This window comes from Phyllobates terribilis, unplaced genomic scaffold (assembly GCF_046119375.1).
Source record: "Phyllobates terribilis strain yellow unplaced genomic scaffold, ASM4611937v1 Scaffold_1__5_contigs__length_1240528914, whole genome shotgun sequence".
Lineage (NCBI taxonomy): Eukaryota > Metazoa > Chordata > Amphibia > Anura > Dendrobatidae > Phyllobates > Phyllobates terribilis.
In genome coordinates, this window is record NW_027362761.1 from 1,072,056,752 (window position 1) to 1,072,082,353 (window position 25,602).

General features: G+C 46.2%; 1 protein-coding gene across 1 annotated transcript in view; it reads left to right on the forward strand.

Moving 5' to 3' along the window:
• SCFD2 (sec1 family domain containing 2) overlaps positions 1-25,602 on the forward strand; it is an 824,480-nt gene that overhangs the window by 403,692 nt on the left and 395,186 nt on the right. Inside the window, exon 5 of the mRNA XM_073645498.1 lies at positions 16,535-16,784. Within this exon, the coding sequence (XP_073501599.1) occupies positions 16,535-16,784 (250 nt within the window). The remainder of the gene's footprint in view (positions 1-16,534; positions 16,785-25,602) is intronic.

The following is a 25,602-nucleotide window of genomic DNA, read 5'->3' on the forward strand; positions in this document are numbered from 1 at the left end:
ACTCACCCCATTTCCGGGGGACAGCTCGACGGTGCTCCCATTTATATATATATGCAGGCACAACTGACCATGTCCCTGGCTGGAGTGGGGAGGGGGGAGAGAACCCAGTGATGTAGGAGCAGAAGGGGACGGTTTCTGGAGCATAGAAAGGAGCTCATTGGGTGCAGGTCACCTGAGCTCAGACACAGAGAAGCAGATAAAAGGTGGGAGCCTTCTTAGTTCAGGCAGAAAGAGAAAGTGAGTACAGTGGAGAGGTGACAGGGAGCAGAGGCTCTGTAGGAGCTCTGCTCAGAAGGCAGGCCTAGGGTGAAGGCCAGAGCCAGAGAGGAGAAGAGAAGGAGAAGAAGGAACAGGAGAGAAGGAGAAGAGACAGAGAAGTAGAAAGGCTCCAGAAACAAGAAGGCAGAAGGGACCCTAAGAACCCACGAGATATCGGGTGAAGGGTCAGGCAGAATAAGGGTACCGGATTCCCAAGTTGGTGGAGGTAAATTATCCCTCAGCCAAAAACCGGAGGTCGTGATCATCTATTGGTGCGACCCCCCGCCAAACCTGCTAGGAAGGCACCATATAGGATAGCGGGAAACGGGGCCCACGTTTGCCCGCATAGATCCGCGGCAGCTGGACAGAAGTTTGGTCACTGGTAGGGCACGAGAGGCCAGAAAAAGGACAGAAGGGGGTCCTGTGCCATACTCCTGAATTGCCTGGGGGTTGACTGAGCCCCTCACCTGGTGGACGCAGCACGGCTTGGGCAGTCATTGCTGACAGAAATGACATGGATAACAACTGTGAGTAAAGGCCTGGACTGCATCATTGGACTCTGTGTTATTTATGCTGCGCCTGCACCATCACCCCCAGCATCCTATTACACTGCCCTGAGGCTACACTCTTCCCGTGGGGAGTTATCCTATCCCTGTGCTGCACACTAACACCAGCCTCAGTGGTCTGCCTTGCATCGGCGGTCATCCCTGACCGCAATCCACGGGTGGCATAGTCGGACATTCAAAACCCTATAAATAGACTGCCACAGCATTTGGTCTGACCACCCTGAGCCACGGGATCGGGTTGCCACTACTACCCCCAACATTGCACCGAAGCCCGGTTCCGGGTGCCCCACGGCCCATGGGGCGAGTCACTATCACCTGGAAAGTGCTTGTCAGTCCGCATGCGGAAACATACGCATGTGAATCCGCATGTATTCTGCAGGAAAAATGCATGTACAATCTGCATGCGTTTTTTCTGCCAGGGAGATGCAGAAATGCTGCAGAAATTTTCTGCTTCATTTCTGCATCGTGGGGACATAGCCTTATGCCTCTAGTAATAAAGATGCAAATTTTCCCTTCAATGAGCTGGGCATGTACCACAAAACTTCTATCCTGGAGACTGGTTTTAGACAAAGTGGGGCCCTGGGCAAAAGTTAACAGTGGGGCCCCAAATGATAACATATTGTACCATCACGCAGCATCATTTATGGTACATTTACCCAAGCTGATTTCAGATGGTTAAACGATGGTTATTCAAATCTTTCATCCTCACAGGCTGACGAAGAATGACGGGCACCGAACGATCACTAATAGATCAGTCTGTCCCCTACAGTATCATGTTATCAGCAGCAGATCTGCAGTTTACACCAGGCCATGTGCTGGTCAGAATAATGATTTTCGTTCTGCCATAAGCAATCCAATCACCTGAAGAATGAGCAGCTTTGCCAACATGTTAACAAGTACAAACTCACATCTGTGATGCCAGTATTTACAAATGTGGATACCACACACATGTACAGTATATACACATAGCACACACATGCATATACACACAGCAATTGTACCTGCTGATTTCAGGTTTTTCTGTAGCTCTCCACATTTGGTCCTTAGCTCTTGGACAACTCTTTTGATAATTTTTTTTACTCCTCTTTCTGAAATCCTGCGGGGAGCTCCTGATTGTCACTGGTTTATGGTGAAATGATGTTCTTTCTACTTCCGGATTGTGGCCCCAATAGTGCTCACTGGAGCCTTCAGTAGTTTAGAAATTCTTCTGTAACCAATGGCATCATTATGTTTTGCAACAATAAGGATGCAAATGTCTTGAGAAGGCTGACTGGGTTTACCCATCATAAGATGTTTCTTGTGTGACACCTTGGTAATAAGACACCTTTTTATAGGCCATCAGTTGAACCAGCTGATATTATTTTTCACTAAGTGGCAGGATTGCTTTCTACTTACTTACAGATTTTAGATGGTGTCACGACTTTAGATGGCTTTTTGCCTCTCTTTCTTTACGTGTTCAATACTTTTTCCTTGTGTCATTTCTCATTTCTACACATAACGTAATTTATGTAGATCTATGGTTTGGTTTCTTTGCCTGTGTGGATTGGATGGGTTGTTAGCACCTTTTAGGCTATGTGCCCACGTTGCGGAAATGAAGCGGAAAATTTGCGCTTCATTTCCGCATGTCCTTTCCCAGAAAAACGCATGCAGAATTTCGCAAGCGTTTTTCGCGCTTTTTCGACATGCGGAATTGCCTTGCGTTTTTTATTACATTGAAAAGGCAATTCCGCATGCGTAAACGCAAAATTAATTGACATGCTGCAGATTTTTGTGCGCATCAAAAACGCTGCGGAAAAATCCGCAGCATGGGCATAGAACTTGCGGATTCTCATTGGGGACCATGGGGTGCGGAATACCAAGCGTTTTAAAAGCTTTTCCGCTGTGGAAATTCCGCATCAAATACGCTTGTAAAACGCTACGTGGGCACATACCCTTAAAATATATTTACTTAGAAAATTGGTGACATGTTCAATACTTATTTCAGCTGCTGTATACATAGCACATACACACATTTGTATATTCACATAGCACACACATATGTATAAACACATAAAACATACGGGCACAAATGTAAATACACACAGAGCACACACATGCACAATGCCGGACTGCTGCTATCAGTGCAGTTTCTGCTCCTAAATGCTGGGATTTTTTATGAAGATGGGGGCCCTGGGCAGGTGCCCAGTTTGAACCCCCCACACATAACACTGACCCTGATAATGCAGGAAAAAAAGCAAACGCACACAGAGAATTCTGTGATATATGCCCAGTTGGTTGAAGGCAATACTTAAATTTTTATTACCTTTGAAACAGAGGGGCACAGAAAAAAAAATATTCCAGGATCTATAAAACAGCAGCAATTGGAGGAGGTAGTCAGTTTAAATGATAAAATCCAGGGAAAGGTCCTCTGTAAGTGCATGCATCCTATATCATATGGTACAGAATATTACAACTACTCCAACCAACATCTAATAATGCAAAATAGCAAGTAATACTATAATCATTATAATGTGACTAGATGGTGGCCCGATTCTAACGCATCGGGTATTCTAGAATATGTATGCGGCTGACCGGGCGCGACTAATCAGCGAAGCAATATTTAAATGGGTTGTGCACTACTTTAAATTAACCCCCCCAATGTATCCCCCCGGGGCCCCTAATGAATTTTGGAGGACCGGGGAGCGAGGCCGCCGGTCGGGGTACTTCTGCTGCGAGCAGCCGTTAGATTACCGGCTAGTACAGGGTGAGCGTGTGAGGGAGATGACCGGCTAGCACAGGGTGAGCGTGTGAGGGTGTGCTTGTTTGGGTGAGAGTGTGGAGGTGTGAGGGTGAGCGGGTGAGGGTGAGCGTGTGAGGATGAGCGTGTGAGGATGAGCGGGTGAGAGTGAGCGGGTGAGCGTCTGAGGTTGAGGGTGTGCGTCTGAGGGGGTGTGCGTCTGAGGGGGTGTGTCTGAGGGGGTGTGTCTGAGGGTGTGTGTCTGAGGGTGTGTGTCTGAGGGTGTGCGGTTGAGGGTGTGTGTCTGAGGGTGTGTGTCTGAGGGTGTGCGGTTGAGGGTGTGCGGTTGACGGTGTGTGGTTGAGGGTGAGCGTGTGAGGGTGAGCGTGTGCAGGTGTGCATGTGAGGGGGTGAGGGTGAGCATGGGAGCGTGTGAGGGTGTGCGTGTGAGGGTGTGCGTGTGAGGGTGTGTGTGTGAGGGTGTGTGTGTGAGGGTGTGCGTGTGAGGGTGTGTGTGTGAGGGTGAGCGGGTGAGGGTGAGCAGGTGAGGGTGTGAGGGTCAGAGTGTGAGGGTGAGCGTGTGAGGGTGAGCGTGTGAGGGTGGGAAGGGGAATGTGGGAGGGGGAGCGGGTCAGAGTGTGAGCGGGTGAGTGTGAGCGGGTGAGTGTGAGCGGGTGAGCATGTGAGCGTGTGAGGGAGAGCGGGTGAGTGTCTGAGGGTTAGCGTGTGCGGTTGAGGGTGTGCGTCTGAGGGTGACCGTGTGAGGGTGAGCGTGTGTGAGGGTGAGGGTGAGTGTGAGGGTGAGTGTGAGGGTGAGTGTGTGAGGGTGAGTGTGTGAGGGTGAGCGTGTGTGAGGGTGAGCATGTGAGGGTGAGCATGTGAGGGTGAGGGTGAGCGTGAGCGTGTAAGGGGGAGTGTGGGAGGGTGAGAGTGTGAGCGGGTGAGGGTGAGCGGTTGAGTGTTTGAGGGTTAGCGTGTGCGGTTGAGGGTGAGCATCTGAGGGTGAGGGTGTGTGCGTGTGAGGGTGAGCGTGGGAGCGTGTGAGGGTGAGCGTGTGCGGGTGAGCGTGTGAGAGTGAGCGTAGGAGCGCGTGAGGGTGTGTGTGTGAGGGTGAGCGGGTGCGGGGGTGCGTGTGAGGGGGTGCGTGTGAGTGGGTGAGGGTGAGTGGGTGAGGGTGAGCGTGTGAGGGCGAGAGTGTAAATTTGGCGCCAATATCGCTGATTGGTCGCGATGCATCGCCGCTGACCTCCGTGCGGCAGATGAGCCGCTAACGGCCGCCATCTTGTTCTGAAATCCCGCGTCGCTGATTGGCCGCTGCCGGACCAATCAGCCACATGGGATTTCCTGGACAGAAGGACAGACAGACAGACGGGATAAGACAATTATATATATTAGATTCCATCCTATCATTCATGTATGGGTTAATACTATCCTATACAAATACTGGACAGTCTGGATATTAAAAACATATTTTTTTTAGGAAAAGTTTTATTCCTTATACTAAATAACTATTAGTTTTGCTGCATTGTTGCTTTTTCTATGTGTGTTTTATTCTAAGTTAACATTTGTGAACATTGTTAGAGGTGGAAAAAAGGCTTTGAAAATAACTTGAACAACACAAGGTTTTCTCTATTCTATTCTGGGAATAGCAATAACCTTGCCTAATTTATGGGGCTGCCTATAGACATCCCATATGGTTAATGTATTTCAAAGGTGCTAAGATACATCTGGAATCAGAGGACTTGCTCACACTTGTACTATTCCAGCCTCTTGTTAAAAGCAGTGAACCAAATCAACCCTTACATTGCCACTGTAGTCGGAATTCGTTCAACAGAAATAATCTGTACTTAAGGGATGGTATATGCATACCTGCAAATTCTGCATATACACTGTGTTCCAAATTATTATGCAAATAATATTTTCTCAGATTTTCCCAAATTACCTATATGAATTGCAGTCATTGTAATTTTCCAGTCAAATAACTATTAGAGTACAATTGAAAGGTTTTTGTACAAACTGCCTATGATAACAGTATATTTTTTTTAAAAAATAAAACACTCAAACTGCACTCAAAATGCATGTTCCAAATTATTATGCACAGCAGAGTTTTCAACCTTTTCATTTTAATAAAGAACCAAAAAATGGTCATATTTGAAATTATAAGCATTAGCAGGTTATTGCAAACTGAAATCAAACAGTTTTCAACTCAAAACTTTATTCTAGGTGATGTTACATTTGCACATAGGACCCCTTGTTCGAAAGGAGCTTCTGAACTCTCTCGTCCATTGAATTTGTCAGGTTTTGGATGGTTTCTGCTTCAATTGTTTTGCATGAGGACAGAATACCCTCCCAGAGCTGTTGCTTAGATGTGAACTGCCTCCCGCCATCATAGACACTCGTTTGATGATGCTCCAGAGGTTCTCAATGGGGTTGAGGTCAGGGGAGCATGGGTGCCACACCATAAGTTTGTCCCCTTTTATGCCCATAGCAGCCAGAGATGCAGATGTGTTATGTGCAGCATGAGACGGGGCATTATCATGCATGAAAATGATCTTGCTGCGGAATGCACGGTTCTTCTTCTTGAACCATGGAAGGAAGTGCTGTTTGAGAAACTCAACATACATTATGGAGTTCATCTTTACCCCTTCAGGGATCCTAAAAGGGCTGACAATCTCTCTCCCCTTGATTCCAGCCCAAAACATTACTCCACCTCCTCCTTGTTAGCGCCGTAGCCGTGTTTGCATGGGGTGTCCATCAACCAGCCATCCTCCACTCCATCCATCTGGACCATCAAGATCATTTCATGCATGATAATGCCCCGTCTCATGCTGCACATAACACATCTGCATCTCTGGCTGCTATGGGCATAAAAGGGGACAAACTTATGGTGTGGCACCCATGCTCCCCTGACCTCAACCCCATTGAGAACCTCTGGAGCATCATCAAAAGGAGTGTCTATGATGGCGGGAGGCAGTTCACATCTAAGCAACAGCTCTGGGAGGGTATTCTGTCCTCATGCAAAACAATTAAAGCAGAAACCATCCAAAACCTGACAAATTCAATGGACGAGAGAGTTCAGAAGCTCCTTTCGAACAAGCGGTCCTATGTGCAAATGTAACATCACCTAGAATAAAGTTTTGAGTTGAAAACTGTTTGATTTCAGTTTGTAATAACCTGCTAATGCTTATAATTTCAAAAATGACCATTTTTTTGTTCTTTATTAAAATGAAAAGGTTGAAAACTCTGCTGTGCATAATAATTTGGAACATGCATTTTGAGTGCAGTTTGAGTTTTTTATTTTTTTAAAAATATGCTGTTATCATAGGCAGTTTGTACAAAAACCTTTCAATTGTACTCTAATAGTTATATGACTGGAAAATTACAATGACTGCAATTCATATAGGTAATTTGGGAAAATCTGAGAAAATATTATTTGCATAATAATTTGGAACACAGTGTAGTCAGTGATGAAGATCCGTAGGTATCATGAGATGGGGTGTAATAAAGTGACGCTATAATCTATGGTTCACTTGTTCTCTCAGCTTCAGAAATCCAAAGATTAAATTATTTTTACTTATATACATATCATATCAAATGAGACCAAAAATGAAACAGTTAAAGGTAATTTCCAGACAGATGTAGGACATTTGTAGAAGTCATCTTTGCATCTTAAAGGGAATGTGTCACCAGAAAATGACCTATGGTTAAAACCAAGTTTTTAAATTGAGTCGGTTAGTGGAACAGCATTGGAAGGTGGCCAGGTTCCCTGGGTAGGCATGCCTTCTTTTTTCTTTTATCTGCTTTTTTTTTTACATTTCCTTATCCTTAACTTTTTAAAAAAAAAACAATCATAAAGCTCTTTAAAAAATGAACAAATAAACCAAATCTTACAATTTTTACACTGGCCACTAAGTCAAATACTAGACTCACACTTCTTGTTTTGTACAGAACACGGTACAGCCCACAATAGGTCATGGTCACAGCTCACCTCTTCTCTCTCCATTCACAATGACCTTTTCCCAGATCAGAGCATGCCTGGAAGGCTCTTTTACAGAAGTCCGCATGGCTGCTGGCCGCAACCAAGCTGCACAAAAGATAGGTTGGAAAAGCAGCTCCACTACAGCTTCTCCCTGGGGAGCGGCCGGGGAGAAGCCACAGCGTTTCAAACATCAAGTGAAAGTCAAACATTCATCTTTGAAATCATACCTCCATGGACAGGGCAGCATGTATCAGCTGTCAGGTTCCCTTTAAATATATTTACATGGAAAATAATAAAACAAAACTTTAAAAGTACTTTTACTTCTATGTGCCCATGATGCAGAAATGCTGCATATTCTTTCCGCTTCTCCCTGGCAGGAAAAACGCATGCGGTTTTTACGTGCGTTTTTCCCACCAGGTAGAAGCGTTTGTCAAGCGTTTTTGCATGCATTTCTGCATGCGGGTTATCAAGCGCTTTTCCAAGCGATTTTAGCATCACTTGGAAAAGTGCTTGACAACTTGTTCACACTATATAAAGCCATGCAACCGGCATGGATTTATAGTAGTGTGACCAAGTTAGTTAAAAAAAAAAAAAAAGAATAAGAATGGTAAAAAATAAAAAAGATAAGATTATACTTACCTTCCGATGTCCTCCCGGTGTTTTCTCTGCTGTGTCCGATGTCTTGGGCAGCTCGTGGTGGTGTGAAGGACCTGTGGTGACGTCATTGAGTCATGTGTCAGGTCACATGACTCAATGACGTCATGGCAGGGCCTTCACAACACCGCGACCCATACAGCAGACCAGACGGAGCGGAGAAAACACCGGGAGGACATCGGAAGGTAAGTATAAACTTTATTTTTTATTTGAAATTATTTTTTTTACAGTTTCTATGGTACCCAGGTCTGAATGAGAGTCTCCTCTCCTCCAGACCCGGGTACCATCCGCACATTGAACCGCGTGATATCGGCTTCTGCAGACGCAGTGATGCGGATGTCACGCGGTCCAACGCAAGTCAATGGCGGCCATTACGCTGCGTGTCCGCAAAATTAATGGACATGCTGCGTATTTTTCCGCAATGATAATCCGCAGCGGAAATTTCCGCATGTGCAAAGCTTTTTCGCAACGGAAATTCTGCGACAAAAACGTTTGAAAAACGCATAGTGGGCACGCAGCCTTAGAGTCTCCGCCTTTCGTGCAACACAGTTGTGGGGTGCCGATAGTTTGCCGTAGCAGCCAGGGGCCCCTGTCTGCCATGTTAGTATTCCTATGATGCCCTTCTCGTTGCCTGTAACTGGGACTCGTAAAAGATTGTTAATCTTACAATACACTGCAGTACCACTGTGAAAGCAATTAAGTAATCACAAGTTCAAGTATTCTCTGGGAACTAATTAAAAATGTAAAAAAAAATGCAAAAGTCTATATCACAATTTTTTCCCCCAAAAGTAAATAGTGTAATGTAAAAAGTACAAAAAGTATTATTCACCACAAGCTTAATTGCCTTTAACTAATAAAATATCAAAATATTTATCCAATACAGTGACCGCATAAAAGTAAATTAAATGGCATAATCGCTGTTTTTTATCACATTGCCTCACCAAAAAATAGAATAAATAAAGATCAAAAAGTTATATGGACCCCAAAATGGTGCCAATAAAAAAATGAAAGCCCATCCTGTATCACCAGTATGATACTGACCTGCAGGACAGAGTTACCGGTAATAGTTGATTTTTACAACAAAGAGAATGTCTTATGTACAAATCACAAAAATTATGGCAAAATTTGTGGGTTTTTTTTCCAATTCTAGTCTCCATCAGCTTTTTAGTACATTATATGTTAACATTAATGAATATCAATAAAAACTACTATTCATCCCTCAGAAAAAAACTGCCCTCATATGCATGGGGTGTAACGATTTCAATCGCATAGGATGCTGCCAGGTCTGTGGAGTCAAGGGGTACGCCGATGCCAGCTCTGTTTTCAGCTGAATGTGCGTCCTTGGATGCATATTCAGATTACATTTTTTGCGGCACACTGCAATCGCTTTCCAATACAATGCAATCCAATCGGAGGCCGACAGCTGAGGTCAGGGTGCCCACCATGGGCGGCGCATGAAGCAACTGCCATGTTCCACCCACACCCTTTCGCCTGCAAGCCGTCTATGGAGGAGGAAGAGGACGCTGCTCACCGTGTGAGTGGGGAAAGGTAAAAATATATATATATATTTTTTAAATTTTATTAGAATAGCTCCAAGACGTGGGACATTATTACAGGAATGGGGCAAGAAGGGGAGGGGGCATTATTACAGAATGGGTCCAGAATGGGAGACATTATTACAGGAATATCGGGGAAGATTGGGGGCATTATTTCAGGATGGGTCCAAGATGGAGAACATTATTATGGAATGGGGGGCATTATTACAGCAATGGGGTGGGACGGGGGGGCATTATTACAGCAATGGGGTGGGACGGGGGGGGCATTATTACAGCAATGGGGTGGGACGGGGGGGCATTATTAGAGGATGGGTCCAAGATGAAGGACATTATTACAGGATGGGAGACATTATTACAGTATGAGGGCTAGGATGAAGAACATTATTACAGGACGAGGGGCACTGTTAAAAGATCGGGACATTATTACAATATGAGGGCCAGGATGGGAGATGTTATTAAATAAAGGGGTCAGGAAATTTCACATTATTACAGGATAGGGCCCAGGATGGGGAACATGATTACAGAAAGGAGTCAGGATGTGGGACATTATTATAGGATATGGGTCAAGGTGGACATAGTTACAGGGACCTGAACATCTGACCAACATGCTGGTGGGGCCCATGTACCATCTAAATATTTTGCTCCGGGGCCCACAGGACTCTATTTATGCCATTACTCAAACGGATATGTTGACAGAAAATATAATAGTTATTGGTTTTGACAGGCACGGAGGAAGTTATAAGGTTCTGTCAATAATTGCCAAACCATATTCACTTAGTGTTTAGATGGTAAATATGTAGGTGTTGGTATGATCACACCCTGATGTCTGGCTTTTCCGCTGTGTTATGCTGTCAATATATAGGTATATAATCCCTTTTGTCTGGCTTCTGATGTGCTATGTATAAGTCCAGCTATAGTAAATTTTATAAGTTATTGGTTCCTGGTTCAAAGTTGACATAATATCTGTTATTTTCCAAGTAGATGTAGAATGTCCCTGGTCATGTAAATATTTTTTCTCGATAATCTAAGAAGTAAATACTAAGTATATATAAGACAAATGAGTGTAAATCAAGTAATTACTCTTTGCTTCTCTTTTAAGAATAACCCCCAGGAGATGGCAGGACATCAATTCATGAATTTGCTGGTGATATTTTGGCATTATTATTCCCAGCAGTGCTGGTTGGAGATAAAAAGCAGCTCCTCTAACAAAAGGGCTTATTATTTATGATGTGGGTTTCCACACAATGCTATCAATAATACATGTGTTGCTGCATTTGGGACTTTTCAGCTGCCTGTCATCTCCCATCCTGTTTGCTGAACTTCCTTTAGCTATTAGAAAATCATTGCAGCATGTGTGCACCAGGCAAAGCGTAGGCTGTGCCAACATGAGGGGTGCACTGATTACTGTTTATATTCTGGACCCCAATATTATAAATTAAAACTTGACAATCAGGAGATATAGTTTCTAAAAAAAAAAAAAAGTGTTTTCTAAGGACTAAAGTTTTATTGATTTTATTTTATCGCCCACTAGCGCTGGTAATAGGCTAAGCCATTATAAAAGTAGCTTAAAATCGGCAGACCATTCTATATTTTTAGAGAAATTTGAATAAGTAGATGAAATCAAAAATTGACAGATGTAACGGTCCTCGTTTAGAAATGTTTTATGTTTAATAATAGGGTTGACGTTTCAGTGATTGTGTTTCTGTTTTGTTTTTTTTTTATCTTTTTTTATGATGAACTCTGTTTATGAACTGTGCGGTGAACCTGCAGAGAATGCAGTCAGATACTATATCAGACTTGTTCAAAACATGCAAAATTGTGACGGAAGATGTGGTTTATGACATAAAACGCAAAATTAGATTTAAATCCTGAAAACCAAAGGCCCATTTAGACAGGCCAATAATTGGGAATAATTTTACAATTACAGTGGCTTGCGAAAGTATTTATTCCCCTTGGCATTTTTCTTGTTTTGCTACCTCACAACCTGGAATTTCGCTAAGTTTTTTTAGGGTTTGGATCAGTTCATGTAAAGAACATGCCTACAACTGTGAACATTTGGTTTTCTTTTTATTGTGAAGAAATAAACAAATAGGACAAAATAACTGAAAATGTCAGTGTGTATATGACGCGCCCCCTGGGCCGTGGGGTACCTGGAGCCAGGCCTGTAGATGCTGGGGGTTGTAGTCACCGTGGCGGTGACTCGGTCCGTGACCCAGGTGGTCAATCTAAGGGTAGTTTATGTATATCTGTTATGTATAGTCCGACTACGCCACCTGTGGAATGCGGTTATTAGGAACCGCCGCTGCGGAGCAGTCCGCTGAAGCTGGTGGTATGTGCAGCAAGGTGATGTAACTCCCCACAGGAAGAGTGTAGCTTCAGGGCTGCGTGTATAGATGATGGTGGTGGTAGTGCAACGTATCAGTAATGACAACACGGAGTCTTTGCAGTGCAGTCCCAGGGTCTTTACTGTTGGCAATTATATGGACCCCAACGGGAGTACCGGCTAGTGATGAGGGCCTGATCAGTCAGGGTACAATCCTAGAGTCCTCCTGGCCAGGTGAAGTTGTAGGCCTGCCGTTCTGAATATACTCTTTGGCTATCCCTCTTATAGTGGTGTTGTAGCCCACGTCCCTGAGTGTAACGTGCTGCGCTCACCCGTATGGCTGGCGACTCGGACCTTGTGTATTCCTCGCTCCTCTGTGGCGGTACGGGTCCTTTCGTGTGGCTGAGCCTCCGGGCTTCTGTTGGGCCAGGAGACCTGCAATCTCCTGCCCTGTGGTATCTGCTGCTGGGTATGCAATCCCCACAGCCTCGGACTCCGGCGTCCGGTCCTCTGTGGATACTATCCAGGACGAGCTAACTGCAGCTCCAGTCCCTGGCTCTTTACTCCTTCGTGTCCTACTTGACTCCACACACTGTACTCTAGACTCCCCCTCACCCCGCCTCCAGATCCAGTTATAAAGGGCAGGATCCTCCCCTTTCTGGTCTGGGGCAGGAGGTGTTGCTGTAATGTGTTCCTGACCAGGAAACTCCTGTTTTGCTCCCAGACATGGTATTACTACCACTGTGGCAACCAGACCCTCTGGGGTGCCACATATAACTATTCACCCCCCCTAAAGTCAGTACTTTGTAGAGCCTCCTTTTGCGACCATTACTGCTGCAAGTCGCTTTGGGTAAGTCTCTATGAGCTTGCCACTGGGATTTTTGCCCATTCCTCGAGGCAAATCTGCTTCAGCTCCTTCAAGTTAGATGGTTTCCTCTGGTGAACAGCAATCTTCAAGTCTGACCACAGATTCTCATTTGGATTAAGGTCTTAGTTTTGACTAGGCCACTCCAAAACATTTAATAATAATAATTTACACGTTTTCTTTTAAACCACTCGAGTGTTGCTTTAGCAGTAGATGTAGATGCTCGCGTGAGCAATGATGATGGGGGAGGGAGTGGGAGCAGGAGCTTCCACCCCCATCATTCTGTGCGGGCGGCCGAGTGCTAACGGGCAAGGGTGGAGGCAGGGCCCGGTGCAGGGAGGACCCGGTGAGGTGAAGGCCCACTGTGGTGAGGGCCCCATAGCAGTGGCATGGCTTGCCACCATTGCAGTATGCCAGTGGTCTTAGTGAAAGGTGAACCTCCAGCGGAGTCTCAAATCACTGACAGACTGAAACATCCCTGTATTTTGCACCATCCATGTTCCTCTCGATTGTGATCATTTTCCCTGTCAAAAAACACCCCCTCAGCATGATGCTGCCACCACCATGTTTCACTGTGGGAATGGTGTTCTTGGGGTGATGAGCTGTGTTGGTTTGGTGCCAGACATAGGCCAAAAAGTTAAATTTTGGTCTCATCTGACCACAGCACCTTCTTCCATACATTTGTAGAGTCTCCCACATGTCTTTTGGCAAACTTAAAACGAGCCTTACAATTTTTGTGTGTAAGTAAAGTTTTTTTTCTGCCCACTCTTCCATAAAGGCAACCTCTATGGAGTGTATGGCTTATTGTGGTCATATCGACAGATATTCCAGTCTCTGCTTGGTAACTGCAGCTCCTTCAGGGCTACCTTTGGTCTCTGTTCTGCCTCTCTGATTTAATGCCCTCCTTGCCCGGGCTGAGAGTTTTGGTGGGCTGCCCTCTCTTGACAGGTTTGTTGTGTTACCATGTTCTTCCCATTTGATGATAATGGGTTTGATGGTGCTCCAAAGGATTATTAGAGATTGGAATATTTTTATAACCCAACCCTGACTTGTACTTCTCAACAACTTTGTCTCTGACTTGTTTGGAAATCTCCTTGGTCTTCATGGTGTTGTTTGGTTAGTGGTGCCTTTTGCTTAATGGTGTTGCAGCCTTTGTGGTCTTTCAGAAAAGGTGTGTGTATACCGACAGACCATGTGACACTTAGATTGCACACAGGTGGACGTCCTGTCACTGAGCATGTGACTTATGAAGGTAATTGCTTGCATCAGAAATTTTTAGGGGCTTCATCACAAAATGGGTGAATACATATGCACATGCCAATTTTTAGATGATCCCATAAATTTAATTTATGCCTATATTTTTCTCACTTCACTTCACCACCTTAGACTATTTAGTGCTGATGCATCAAACACGAATCGGATTACAAAAATATTTAAACACAGGTTATAATGTAACAAAATAGGTTAAAAGCCAAGGGGGTGAATACTGTTGCAAGCCACTGTATTTGCCAGCATAAATAGATCAATAATATCCTGATGAATAAATAAAATACTCGTTTGTCAGGTTATATGATTTTTAAGCAAGCTTAAAAAATAATCATTCTCGGAAGCACATCGTCACGTGTAAACAGATGTGCGCAGAATTCTGGTCTCCTGTCTAAACTGCAACTTTATCCCAACATACAATGTTCAAAATGTTCTCATATTTTCTCATGAACAAATGTTCCAATGCTGATTTGAGAGGATTGTTATATTTTGAATATTTTGCGGTGTGTTTTGCTTATATTACCAAAGATAAAAACAAAATGAGCAAATACCCTGCAGTAAGCAAATAAATAGTAATAGTACATATAAATAACATGGGGCGCTTAGTTAACACTATTTTGATCAAAAGATTGTAAAAGTCAGCCCATGCGACAAGGTGTACTCAATCTCAATCGGGATGGTCCCTAACTCTTGTAGTTCACGTCTCTATGTCCCAGCAGGCCTCAAAATAGATGGGGGCAAAGCAGGACTCAGACCTGATTGTTTTGCACCTGCCCCTGGAGCTGTATAGACATGATGGATAGCCTAAAAAGGGGGAACCACGCCCCTGTATGTGCAAATTACAAGAAACTAAAACTGTCTTGAGAGGAGTATTACATGCATGGGTTTTGCATACTGTTATAGCTTTTGTTGCAAGTAGTGCTGATGCTATGTGTGGAGGAGGGGTTCAGCCAGGCGCTTGTGATGCGCCCCCTGGGCCTGTACTGTGCAGGGGATACCCGGAGCCGGATCGCTGTAGGATGCTGGGGGTTGTAGTTCTCCGTGGCGGTGACCCGGTCCGTGCCCAGGGCGGTCAAACCAGTGGCAGTCTTAGGTAATAACAATGTCCGACTACGCCACCCGTGGATTGCGGTCAGTGGGGACCGCCGCTGCGCTGCCGACCGCTGAGGCTGATGTTGTTTGCGCAGCCGAGTATGGGATAACTCCCCACGGGAGAAGTATTGCCTCAGGGCAGCTAATGTGGATGATGGTGGTGATGGTGTGAGCGTCCCAGTACTAATGGTGCTGGTGCGGCGAGGAATCACAGAGACGTGCAGTTGCAGTTTTCAATGCTTTACTCACAGTTCTTTATCAGGTCACTTATGCGCAGTTAGGACCGCCCGAGTCATGCTGCGTCCACCAGGCAAGGGACTCGACCAACTCCCAGGCAATTCCAGAGCGTGGCACAGGGCTCCCTTCCTTTCCTTTCTCTGGCCGTCCCCACCAGTGACCCACCTTTGTCCAGCTTCCTCGAGCCTTCTGTTGGCGAAACCTCTCCCGGTTTCCCTGACCCTATACGGTATGCCTTTCTGGTGGATGTAGTGAGGGGTCGCACCAAGATGTGGTAACAACCTCCGGTCTTTGACTGAGGAATCTGTTGCCTCCACCAAATTGGGTTCCGGTACCCTGTTCTGCCAACCCGTCACCCGCAATCTCCTGGGTCCTTAGGGTTCTTTCTGCCTTCGTGTCTCTGGGCCTTTCTCTGTGTTCCTGTTCCTTTCTTACTGTCCTTTCTGTTCCTTCTTCTCTCTCTCTCTCTCTCAGGCTCCAGCCTCCTGACAAGGCCTGCTTCCTGTCTTCTCCTCAGACTGTCTCCACTGAACTGAACACTGATCTAAGATGGTGCCCACCATTTATACCTCCCTCTAGCACCCGAGCCCAGGTGACTTGCAACCAATGGGCTCCTACCTATGCCCAAAGACCCACCCCTATCTGCTCCTACACCACTGGGTTTTCCTTTCCCCGCCCCACTCCAGCCAGGGACAGAAGCTGTCGTGCCTGCACTTCTGTGGGAGCACCGTTGACCTGTCCCTCGGAAATGGGGTGTGTGTGGTGCATGCAGCCTACCGAGTCCTGGTCCACACTCCATCCTTACCCGGGAGTGGAATACCACACCTCTGGTCTGAGGTGCAATACCCCTGTAGCAGCCGAGCCCTCGGGGTGCTACACTTGCAAAGGGCTCCCATCCCCAAGCGGACCCCCAGATATCTGGGGAACCAGAGTTTTAGCCCTTTGCCCTAGATCCCTGAGGAGCCCTACTTTTTTCTAACATTGTATGAAAGTTTCTGATGTCTTTGTATTTCCCCTTGTAGAACACTGGGAGATCAGAGCTGCCTGCAGTCCTCAATCAGCTGTACCCCAGGATTAAGTCACATAATGAAAGACGGGAGGATGACTACAATATTGAAGACATGCTTGTGTTATTGGTTTACATGTACTCTGTGACTGGAGAAGTCGTGATCAATAAAGAACTAGAAGTCGCTGAAGGCCAAGTAGGAAAAGTTCTCATACAATGCCTGTGTGATGAGCCGGAGCTGAGTCCTCTTCTACAGAAGATAACAGGTTAGTATACTTGTTCCTTTACTGTGATACATAAAAGAAATGCAATTATTTGCTGTTATTATACTGAATTTTGCCAGAATTTCTAATATATTTACGGCAAGGAAGAGATGTATTTGATATACAGTACAGTACCTATGACCCATGTGAAGAAAAAAAATTAAATTTGACTTCGACAAAGCGTGGCTCATCTGCATCAAGCCCGGTTAGATGTGAACCTCGATATTGTATTAATTAGAGAGTGACCAACTCAGCTTTATAAAATCAGTGTCTCAATTTAGGCTGCATTCACACTAATGATGAGCACATCCATATGCTATTTTTAAATGGACAGCACAGGTACCTAGAATGTTTCATCGATCCATACTTACATTCGTGAGACGTAGAGCACCCCCTAATATGTGATCCATTTTGTGGATCGGTTTCAGCCGTTAAAGAAGTTGTGCACTACTTTATATTACCTCCCCAATGTATCCCCCCAGGGCCCCTAAGACTTCTTGTAAATACCTTATGTTGCTGATACTGCCTGTGAGCGGCGCTATCGGTGGCCGCTCACAGGCATCACGTGACCCCCCGCTGACGTCACAACAAGTGAGGCGTGACTCAGCGCTGGGGTCACCGCGGTGGCTGCTGGGTTGTGGGCGGGGTTACCTCCCCGCGTCACACCCATCATCCACCGCGCGCTTTCCCAATGAATGGGGAGAGGCAGAGTGCGCAGTGGATGTCGGTTGTGACGTGGGGGGTAACCCCGCCCACAACACAGCAGCCACTGGTGGAACGTGGAAGACAAAGACCCCCGGCAGCGGATGTCAGAGCCGGCTGCAGCCGGGGGTCACGTGATGCCTGTGAGCTGCCAGTGATGGCTCCGGACCCTGTCTCCCCTCACTGTGCCATGATGATGCCAGTTCATGTAGGTTGTCTTTGGTGGGAGCCAGGTAAAACCTCAAAAAAGACCTTATCTCTGGGAAACAATCGGTTAGGATGAATTGTGCTCCTGCTTGTCTTATCCCTATTTCTGCTGACTATGGATATCAGGCGATGGGTACTAAAGAGTTATTTCCAATATAGGTTCTCCCCCAAACTACCCATAAGATAAGGGATAACTTACTGATTGCTTGGGGTCCAATCACCCTTAGTGATCCCAAGATGAGGGCTCGGGATCTGCATAGCTTATAATGAATGGAGCTGATGTGTGCGCTTCGTACATCCTCTCCAGGGGCAACCTGTGTGGTTACACAGGTCCCAAGAGGTAAGGGGGCCCATTTCTACCTCCAAAGCAGGCGCAATTTTGCATTTTAAGGAGCTCTTGGGCTTGAAAGGACCCATATGTTATTCTTGCATTCTGTCTGTGTCCGCCAGTGCTCCTCTCTATTCATGGTCTATGGGATTGCTGGAAATAGTGTAGCGTTGCAGTGCACAACTTCCCTTGGGTAAAGGATGACTAAATGTCTTGGGAATAACCCTTTAATATCAGTGAACAGAAGTGAGATGCACCATGTGACAGTGGCACATGCCATAGGCTGCTTTACCATAGACTCCAGTCCAGTTTTTGTTGTTGCCAATGGTCCGGCCTTTGCAGATAGCTGGGGAGATATGGGACTGTCTTGTAATAGTTTAACAGATTTGGCACCGAAAGAGCTTTGTTTCTTTAATAGCTTGATTGGGAGATATTTTACATTAAACTTCTTAGCTGTCATTTTTTAATGAGAATAATAAAAATGCTAAAGATGATAGTTAATGTAACTCTGATGTCAAAAGAGTGATTGGGGCCCATGTAGTGTAATAATCACTTCTAATAAGAAAAATGCAAACATTGTTTAAAATGTTAAAATTTCCTTCATTCCAGAAAACTTATGGTAATACTGCATCAGTCATTGTATTGTAACATCCCATAGGATGTCCCTGCTATCTCACATGGGAATATGGAAGTATCATTTTATGACACCTCATTTATTACATGTCAGTGATTGTATTGTACATCATCCTCATTATTATTTTTTTTGTATGAGATATCCAAGTCATGACAATGCCTCCGAGTTATACTATGCAAATCTGTTTTTGTGTGTTGTGATATTGTTATTTCTTACAAATAGTTGGATGCATTACGTAAATCCCATTGGGAACAATGTGATGGATTTTATACCTGACAAGTTTTGTATAAGTTGATACATATGTTCCGATGCATCTGGAATTCTACTTAAACTTTCTCATGATTAATACTATTATTCTTGCCTTATAGTTCTCTAGGGTAGACTTTAACTCAAAGCTAAGGTTTTTGTCCCAAAAAGCAATTGTTCTTTTTTAAATGTACTGTAACTTGTGTGCGTGCGTGTATATGTATGTGTGTGTATATATATATATATATATACATACAGTATATTGTACACACACTTATATAATATATTCCTTAATGATGAAATTGCAGCTCCAAGGACTGAAAGTTGTATAGTTATGAAAATCGCGCATGGATAGACATGTTACTGATATGCGGGAGATGAAAAAATGGAAACAGAAGTTTCAAAACATCTTGACATTCAGTATTCAGTATGAGTGCCACATGCAGAAATACATGCACTGGCATTTGGCTATTATCAATGAGGTTATTAATGGTTGTCTGAGGAATGTTCTGCCACACTGAATGCACTTGGGCAAATCATCAAGATCCACTACTGGCAGCTCTCCTTGCAATTGCCGACCAGCGACGTCCCAGATATGCTCGATACAGGAGATGCTGCAGGCCGTGGTAGCACGTTTATGCCATGCAGGTTGCTCACAGTAGCACAAACATCATGCAACTTGGCCTTGTTGTGTTGAAAAGGTGCTCCTGGAACACTTTGAGGAAATGGCCATACCACTGGTTCCACAACCAAACCAATGCAGCGCTGAGCTGTTAGTGCACCTGGAGTGAAGCCTGGGGGGGGTCCATCTCTTTTATATTATACCACCCCACATCATAATCCCGGGAGTAAAACCGTGTGATGTTCCCTTGTGAAGACCTCTTCACGGTGTTGCCCTTGTGATCACCAGACCAATCTCCAGCTATCATTGCCTCCAAGACAAATGCCGGACTTCTCACTGAAGAGGATAGACCATCATTCCAGCCTCTATTGCCATCTTGCTCTGCCCCATGAACGCCTTTGAGAACGGTGGTGTGAGGTCAATAGAAAACCTGTACATCTGGCTTGTAGCTCAATGTCGTGCTAATGTTTTGGCTTGTTTAGACACTTTTTGATGCTGCATGCTTGGTATGTGACATCCGATTTCACTTGCAGTACAGGATGAATCAATCTTGTAACCAGGGGTATGGCAATTTGTCCGTAGTTTCCAAGGGGCCATTTTTCAACACAACATGGGCAGGCCGCATGTTGTTCTTGCTCCACTGAGCAACCTGCGTGGCATGAATGTGCTACCGTGGCCTGCAGCGTCTCCAGACTTGTCTCCCTTCAAGCACTTCTGGGACTTCATTGCCTGGCAATTGCAAAACATGCCCAAGTGCATTCAGCCAAGCATGCACAGTACTGTGCAAAAGTTTTTGACAGATGTGGAGAAAATGCTGCACAGAAAAAAATGCTTTAAAAAATAGAGATAGTGATAACTTTTTTCTATCAGTAGCATAATGCAAAGTAAGTGAACAAAAGAGAACTCTAAATCAAAGGAACATTTGATGTGAATCACTTCTTCTAGGTAAACTTGCCCACATTTTCTTGAAGAAACTCAGTAGGGAGGTTGTTCCAAACATCTTGGAGAACTAACCACAGATCTTCTGTGGCTGTAGACTTGTGCAAATCCTTCTGTCTCTAAATATAATTCCAGACAGACTTGATGATTTTGAGATCAGAGCTCTTTGGGGGTCATATCACTTCCATGTTCTTTACACTGAAGATATTGGCTGTATATATTTTATTTTTTGCTTTATTTGTTACCCCTTTTAATCTTAGATGAAAAGCTTTTTAGGGATAGGTAATTAAATTTTTACTTTGGGAACATGTGATAACTTACTGGTTTATTATTCTTGTTGTCAGCAAATTTAGAATGGGAAGGAAGTTGTAAAGGCCATTTTCAACTGCGTTTTTTTCCTATGTTCAGTGGCCCCGTCCATGTTTACTTCTGAGCCCCCGTGCAAAATGGGATTCTGGACTATGCGCTGACAGGGCCATTGACTATAATGGAGCAGATGGAGTCTGAGTGCTCTGTATTGCATCATTTTCGGCCATATATGCCTATAGGAGGTGAACAGCAAGACGAACCAATAAGAGATGTATACGGCTGAAAATGATACACGGCAGAGTACACAGTGACTCCGTCTGCATCATTATAGTCAATGGCCCCGTCGGCGCATACTCCGGAATTTTGCGGGGAAGGGTGGGGGCGTTTAAACAAAAGCGCCGGCGGAGCCACTCTGCATAGGAAAAAAAACGCAATTTGAAAGGACTGTAAACTACAGAGATTATTTTTGATATAAGGATCTGCTATTGAAGTTACTCAGGATCAACTGTGCTGCAAACATCAGAAAATCAAGAAAACCTCCTTCTTGATGCCCAAAAGAGCAAATTGAAGATCGTGATAAGTTTTCTATGCAATATTCCGGTCAGGAATATAAGTACAGAATAGTTACAGACTTTGGTTTTACTTTCATGCTGGGGTGTTAGGAAGTATAATGAGTCTATTAGTATAGTAGCTGAAGAGTTCTCCATGTGACCCCATCTGGATGAAGATTTACACCAAATGACCACCATGGCTGTAGTAGTTTTTCAGTTGCTCGATTAAACTCCATGACCTTGTATAAAATGTTGCAGGTAGGTCAGGGGGTATTTATATTGAGCAATCACCTCTGTCACATGCCCTTAAGAGGTCATTAACTACACAAATCAGCAATATATGAGCACTGTGCTTCCTGAAATCTGCACGCTTCGGGTTGTAGATGTCACAAGCTGTCACATCGCTGTGCACCTACCACTTCCGTAATAGCAGACTTTAATTGCTAGATTGTATGATTGATAAGTATGTTTCCACAATTACTTGTCAGTGTGATCAATAAATATATCATTGTGTTACTGTGTCCTAATCACTGCAGGAAACTGCTTTTAAGATGACAGCGGGCCCCTGGTTGCACCAATGATATACATCGCACATGTATAATATTTAGATATATTCTCATATTTCTTGATTGATTTTTATTTTTTACTCCTGGTTGTAAACTTGCTTTTAATCAAAAAGTTAATCTTTTGATGACTCTTACAAGAATGTCATACATTCCTAATTTTATAATTGGAATATTCTAGAAATATTTTCACCCTTCAGTTCCACTTGCAGTTTTCAAAAGCGAACATATAATGTATCCCAGCAAAGCTAAAGGACTTTCACTAAAGGGAAGTCTATGGTCATACCTAATTTGCTACTTGTATTCTCTGTGTATGTCATGTTACATGATTGTTCTTGGTTGGATAGGAATTTCCTTGTAATTAAAGGGATTGTCCGGTTTTAGGGTATAAGTCTGCGGTCACTCCATGCGCACTGTGAGGATTCTCCGGAAGTGGCAGGCAAATGACTGTAAGTATGTGAGTTGCATATGACGCGCCCCCTGGGCCAGTGCTGTTAGGGATACCCGGAGCCGGATCAGATGGGGGTTGTAGTCTCCGAGTGGCTGTGACCCGGTCCGTGCCCAGGGTGTCAAACTCAGTGTGTGGCAGTCCTTATAGATGTTACTAGATGTTCTTTTATGTCGACTACGCCACCCGTTGATTTGCGGTCACTACGGCCGCCGCTGCAGCAGGGTCCGCTGAGGCTGGTGGTGTGTGTGCAGCTTTGGGTAGTATAACCCCCAACGGGAGGGGTATAGCCTCAGGGGGTCAGCCGTGGAGGATGGTGGTTGTGAAGGTGCAGCAAAGAGACTCAGAGGCATAAAATGCAGTTCCAGGGTTTTACTTACTGGTGTTGCTCGGGTCACTGTGTACAGCAGTGACCACCCGAGCCGTGCTGCGTCCACCAGGTCCTGGACTCGGTCAACTCCCAGGCAACTCCGGAGTGTGGTCCTGAGCTCCTTTCTGACTCTCCCTTCTTCTGGCCGTTCCCACCAGGGATCCACCTAAGTCCGGCTCCCTCGGGCCTCTTGTTGGTAAACCCTTGTCTCTGGGTTCCCTGATCCTATTCTTGGTCTGCCTTCCGGGTGGATTTAGTGGGTGGTCGTGGCAGATCCTGCCCACGACCTCCGGTCTCTGGCTGAGGATTAGTGCTGTAGCCTCCACCAGCTTGGGATCCGGTACCCTGTTGCCGACCCTTCACCCTATTAGCTCTCTTATGGGCTCTTGGGGTCCCCTCTTCCTGCGCCTCTGGGTCCCTCTTCCTTCTCCTCTGCTCTGCTTCTCAGGCTCTCAGACAGACTGTTTGACTGGCTGACTGACAACTGACTGACGTCTCACAGACTGACCCTGATCTAAGATGGTGCCCACCTTATATACTCCCTCTATGTGTGAGCTCAGGTGACCAGCACCCAATGAGCTCCTAGCATTACCCAGACTGCTCCCCCTATCTGCCCCTACACTACTGGGATGTTCCACCCCCCCTCCCACTCCAGCCAGGGACAGACACTGTCGTACCTGCACATTTCTCTAGTGGGAGTACCATCGGTCTGTCCCCCGGAAATGGGATGTATGTAGTGCATGCAGCCTACTGAGCTCAGTTCCACACTCCATCCTTACCCGGGAGTGGAATATCACACCTCTGGCTGAGGTGCAATACCCCTGTAGCAGCCGAATCCTCAGGGTGCTACATTCCCCCCTGGTAAATCACAGCACGTCCTCGGGCTGTAAGATATAAAAAACATCCAAAACATACAATTTTTTTTTCATAAACATCAACATATAAAACATCATATATATTATCATCAGTAATAAACTTTTCATATAAAACTTTTCATAAATAACATTCTTGCTTCTGGTTCCTCCGGTCACTGTGCAACTTGTGACCGGGTAAAGTGCGACAGTCTCTCTTGGAAGAAAACAGTTTCCTATTAAACCGGTAGAGGGCGCTTTAGGAAGCGCAACTATATACAAATGGGATATGGCCGCTCTCAGTCCTCGACCAGTGGGATTAAGGACGGCTGTTCACAGTCCTCAGCCTGTTAAGGGATGGGGACACACGGGTACAGTTCACTCTTTTGTCCCAACGGGGAACATATTTTAAGCAGCAACAGTTTTTTGGTACCCCTACGGGCAACTATATACAGTCTCTTCTCTACCGTACTCAACGACGGCGTCCTCCTCTTTCTTTGGATTCAGTTTCTGTTTCAGACCCGTCCGGGTCCTCTTGCTCCTCCTCACACCGCAGCTCCTCCTCCGTCAGGCGATGCACATGGAGGGCATAGGGTCCTTTGGCACACTTGTGCCGGGTGAAGGTGACCTCGTCCCCTAGATACAGGTCACGACCTCTGTGTCCCTCCGGCAGATGGCTTTCTACGTCTCTGCGGGTCACAAAGACGTCGCCGGGGGTATGATGGTCTCTAATGAAGCCCCACCCATGCTGCAGGTTGAACTTAATCACAGTCCCGATGGTGCGGGGACCATGAGCTGCACGGGGGTTCCTCCGGGTCCGGCTCTTCTGTTCAGCGCTCTGTATTTGCAGCCGCTGCTCACGGACCCGCCTCTCTCTCCTTTCCCTGTCAAAGACTTCCAACTGCTGGCGGCAGCACTCCGCACGCTCAGCTGCGGCTGCCCTTGTTTCCTGAGTGAACCCCATGAGGTCTCCTCCGGTGGGGTCCCACTCGAACTGCGCTTCTTCCAGCGGGAGCGGGGTCATCTTGACAGGCGCCGGAGGCGGTATCAGGGGCTCATCCAGAGGCCGTTCCCTCCGGAGTCGGGGATTGACGAACTCCGGAGGCCACACAAAGGGCTGCCCATCCGGGCACGTATGCTGGGCGAACAGGTCTTCACCCAGGTGCGGCGCTCTAGAGGTTGAGGGCGCTGTGGTGGTAGCGGCGCCCAGGTTTACCAGGCCTTGCGACCAGGCTTGGGGCACCCTGAATGTGAAGGGCACCGTGAAGACGGCGGCGCCCGGGTGTTCCTGGCCTTTCGACCAGGCCGGCGGCTCGGCAGAGGTGGAGGGCGCTGTTGGTACTGCGGCGCCCGGGGGCACTCGGCCTTGCGACCAGGCCGGTGGCTTCTCCTGCTTGGCCGCGCTCTGGATTGAGGCACGTGACATAGCAGGGGGCGTGGCCGCGGCTCCGGCCGCTTGAGGCCTAGCTTGGAGCGATGACGCAGCGGCTACGGGAACGGTGAGTGGGGCTTCGGGCTCTGTGACGGGGAGCTGGGGCAGGTTTACGGCTTCTGGGCACGGGATGCTGTCGTCCCCATTACCTGCCTTCATCTCTTCGGCTCCCTCCGCGGCGCCGTCTCCGGCCGTCGTCCCTCCTTCGCCGTCCTCAGAGGTGGACTTGCTCCCCGCTGCGGGTGGCATGCTTCGCTGGCGGGCTCCGGCTTGCTGGGCCATCTCTCGAGTCCACTCCGCCAGTGTTTCCTGCTGCACCCGGGCCATCCTCCGTGCTAGGCCCTCCAGCGCGGTCTGTGCACGCTCCCGATCTCCGGGGAGCTGCGCCAGGATCTCCAGCAGGCCTTCTGGAGTGGCGACCTGCAACAGGCTCCTGACCACTGGGTCGGTGCTGCCTGCCTCTCCCTCCATCTCCGGGTGTGTTCTCTCTGGACTCTCCTCCAGACTTCTTGTCTCCGGGTGCGCTCTCTCCAGACTGCTCCAGGCGACACCCATCTTTGTTCTCTTGTTCTGTCTCCGCCCACATTGATGGTGGTCCCGGGGCAACTTTGTGATTGTC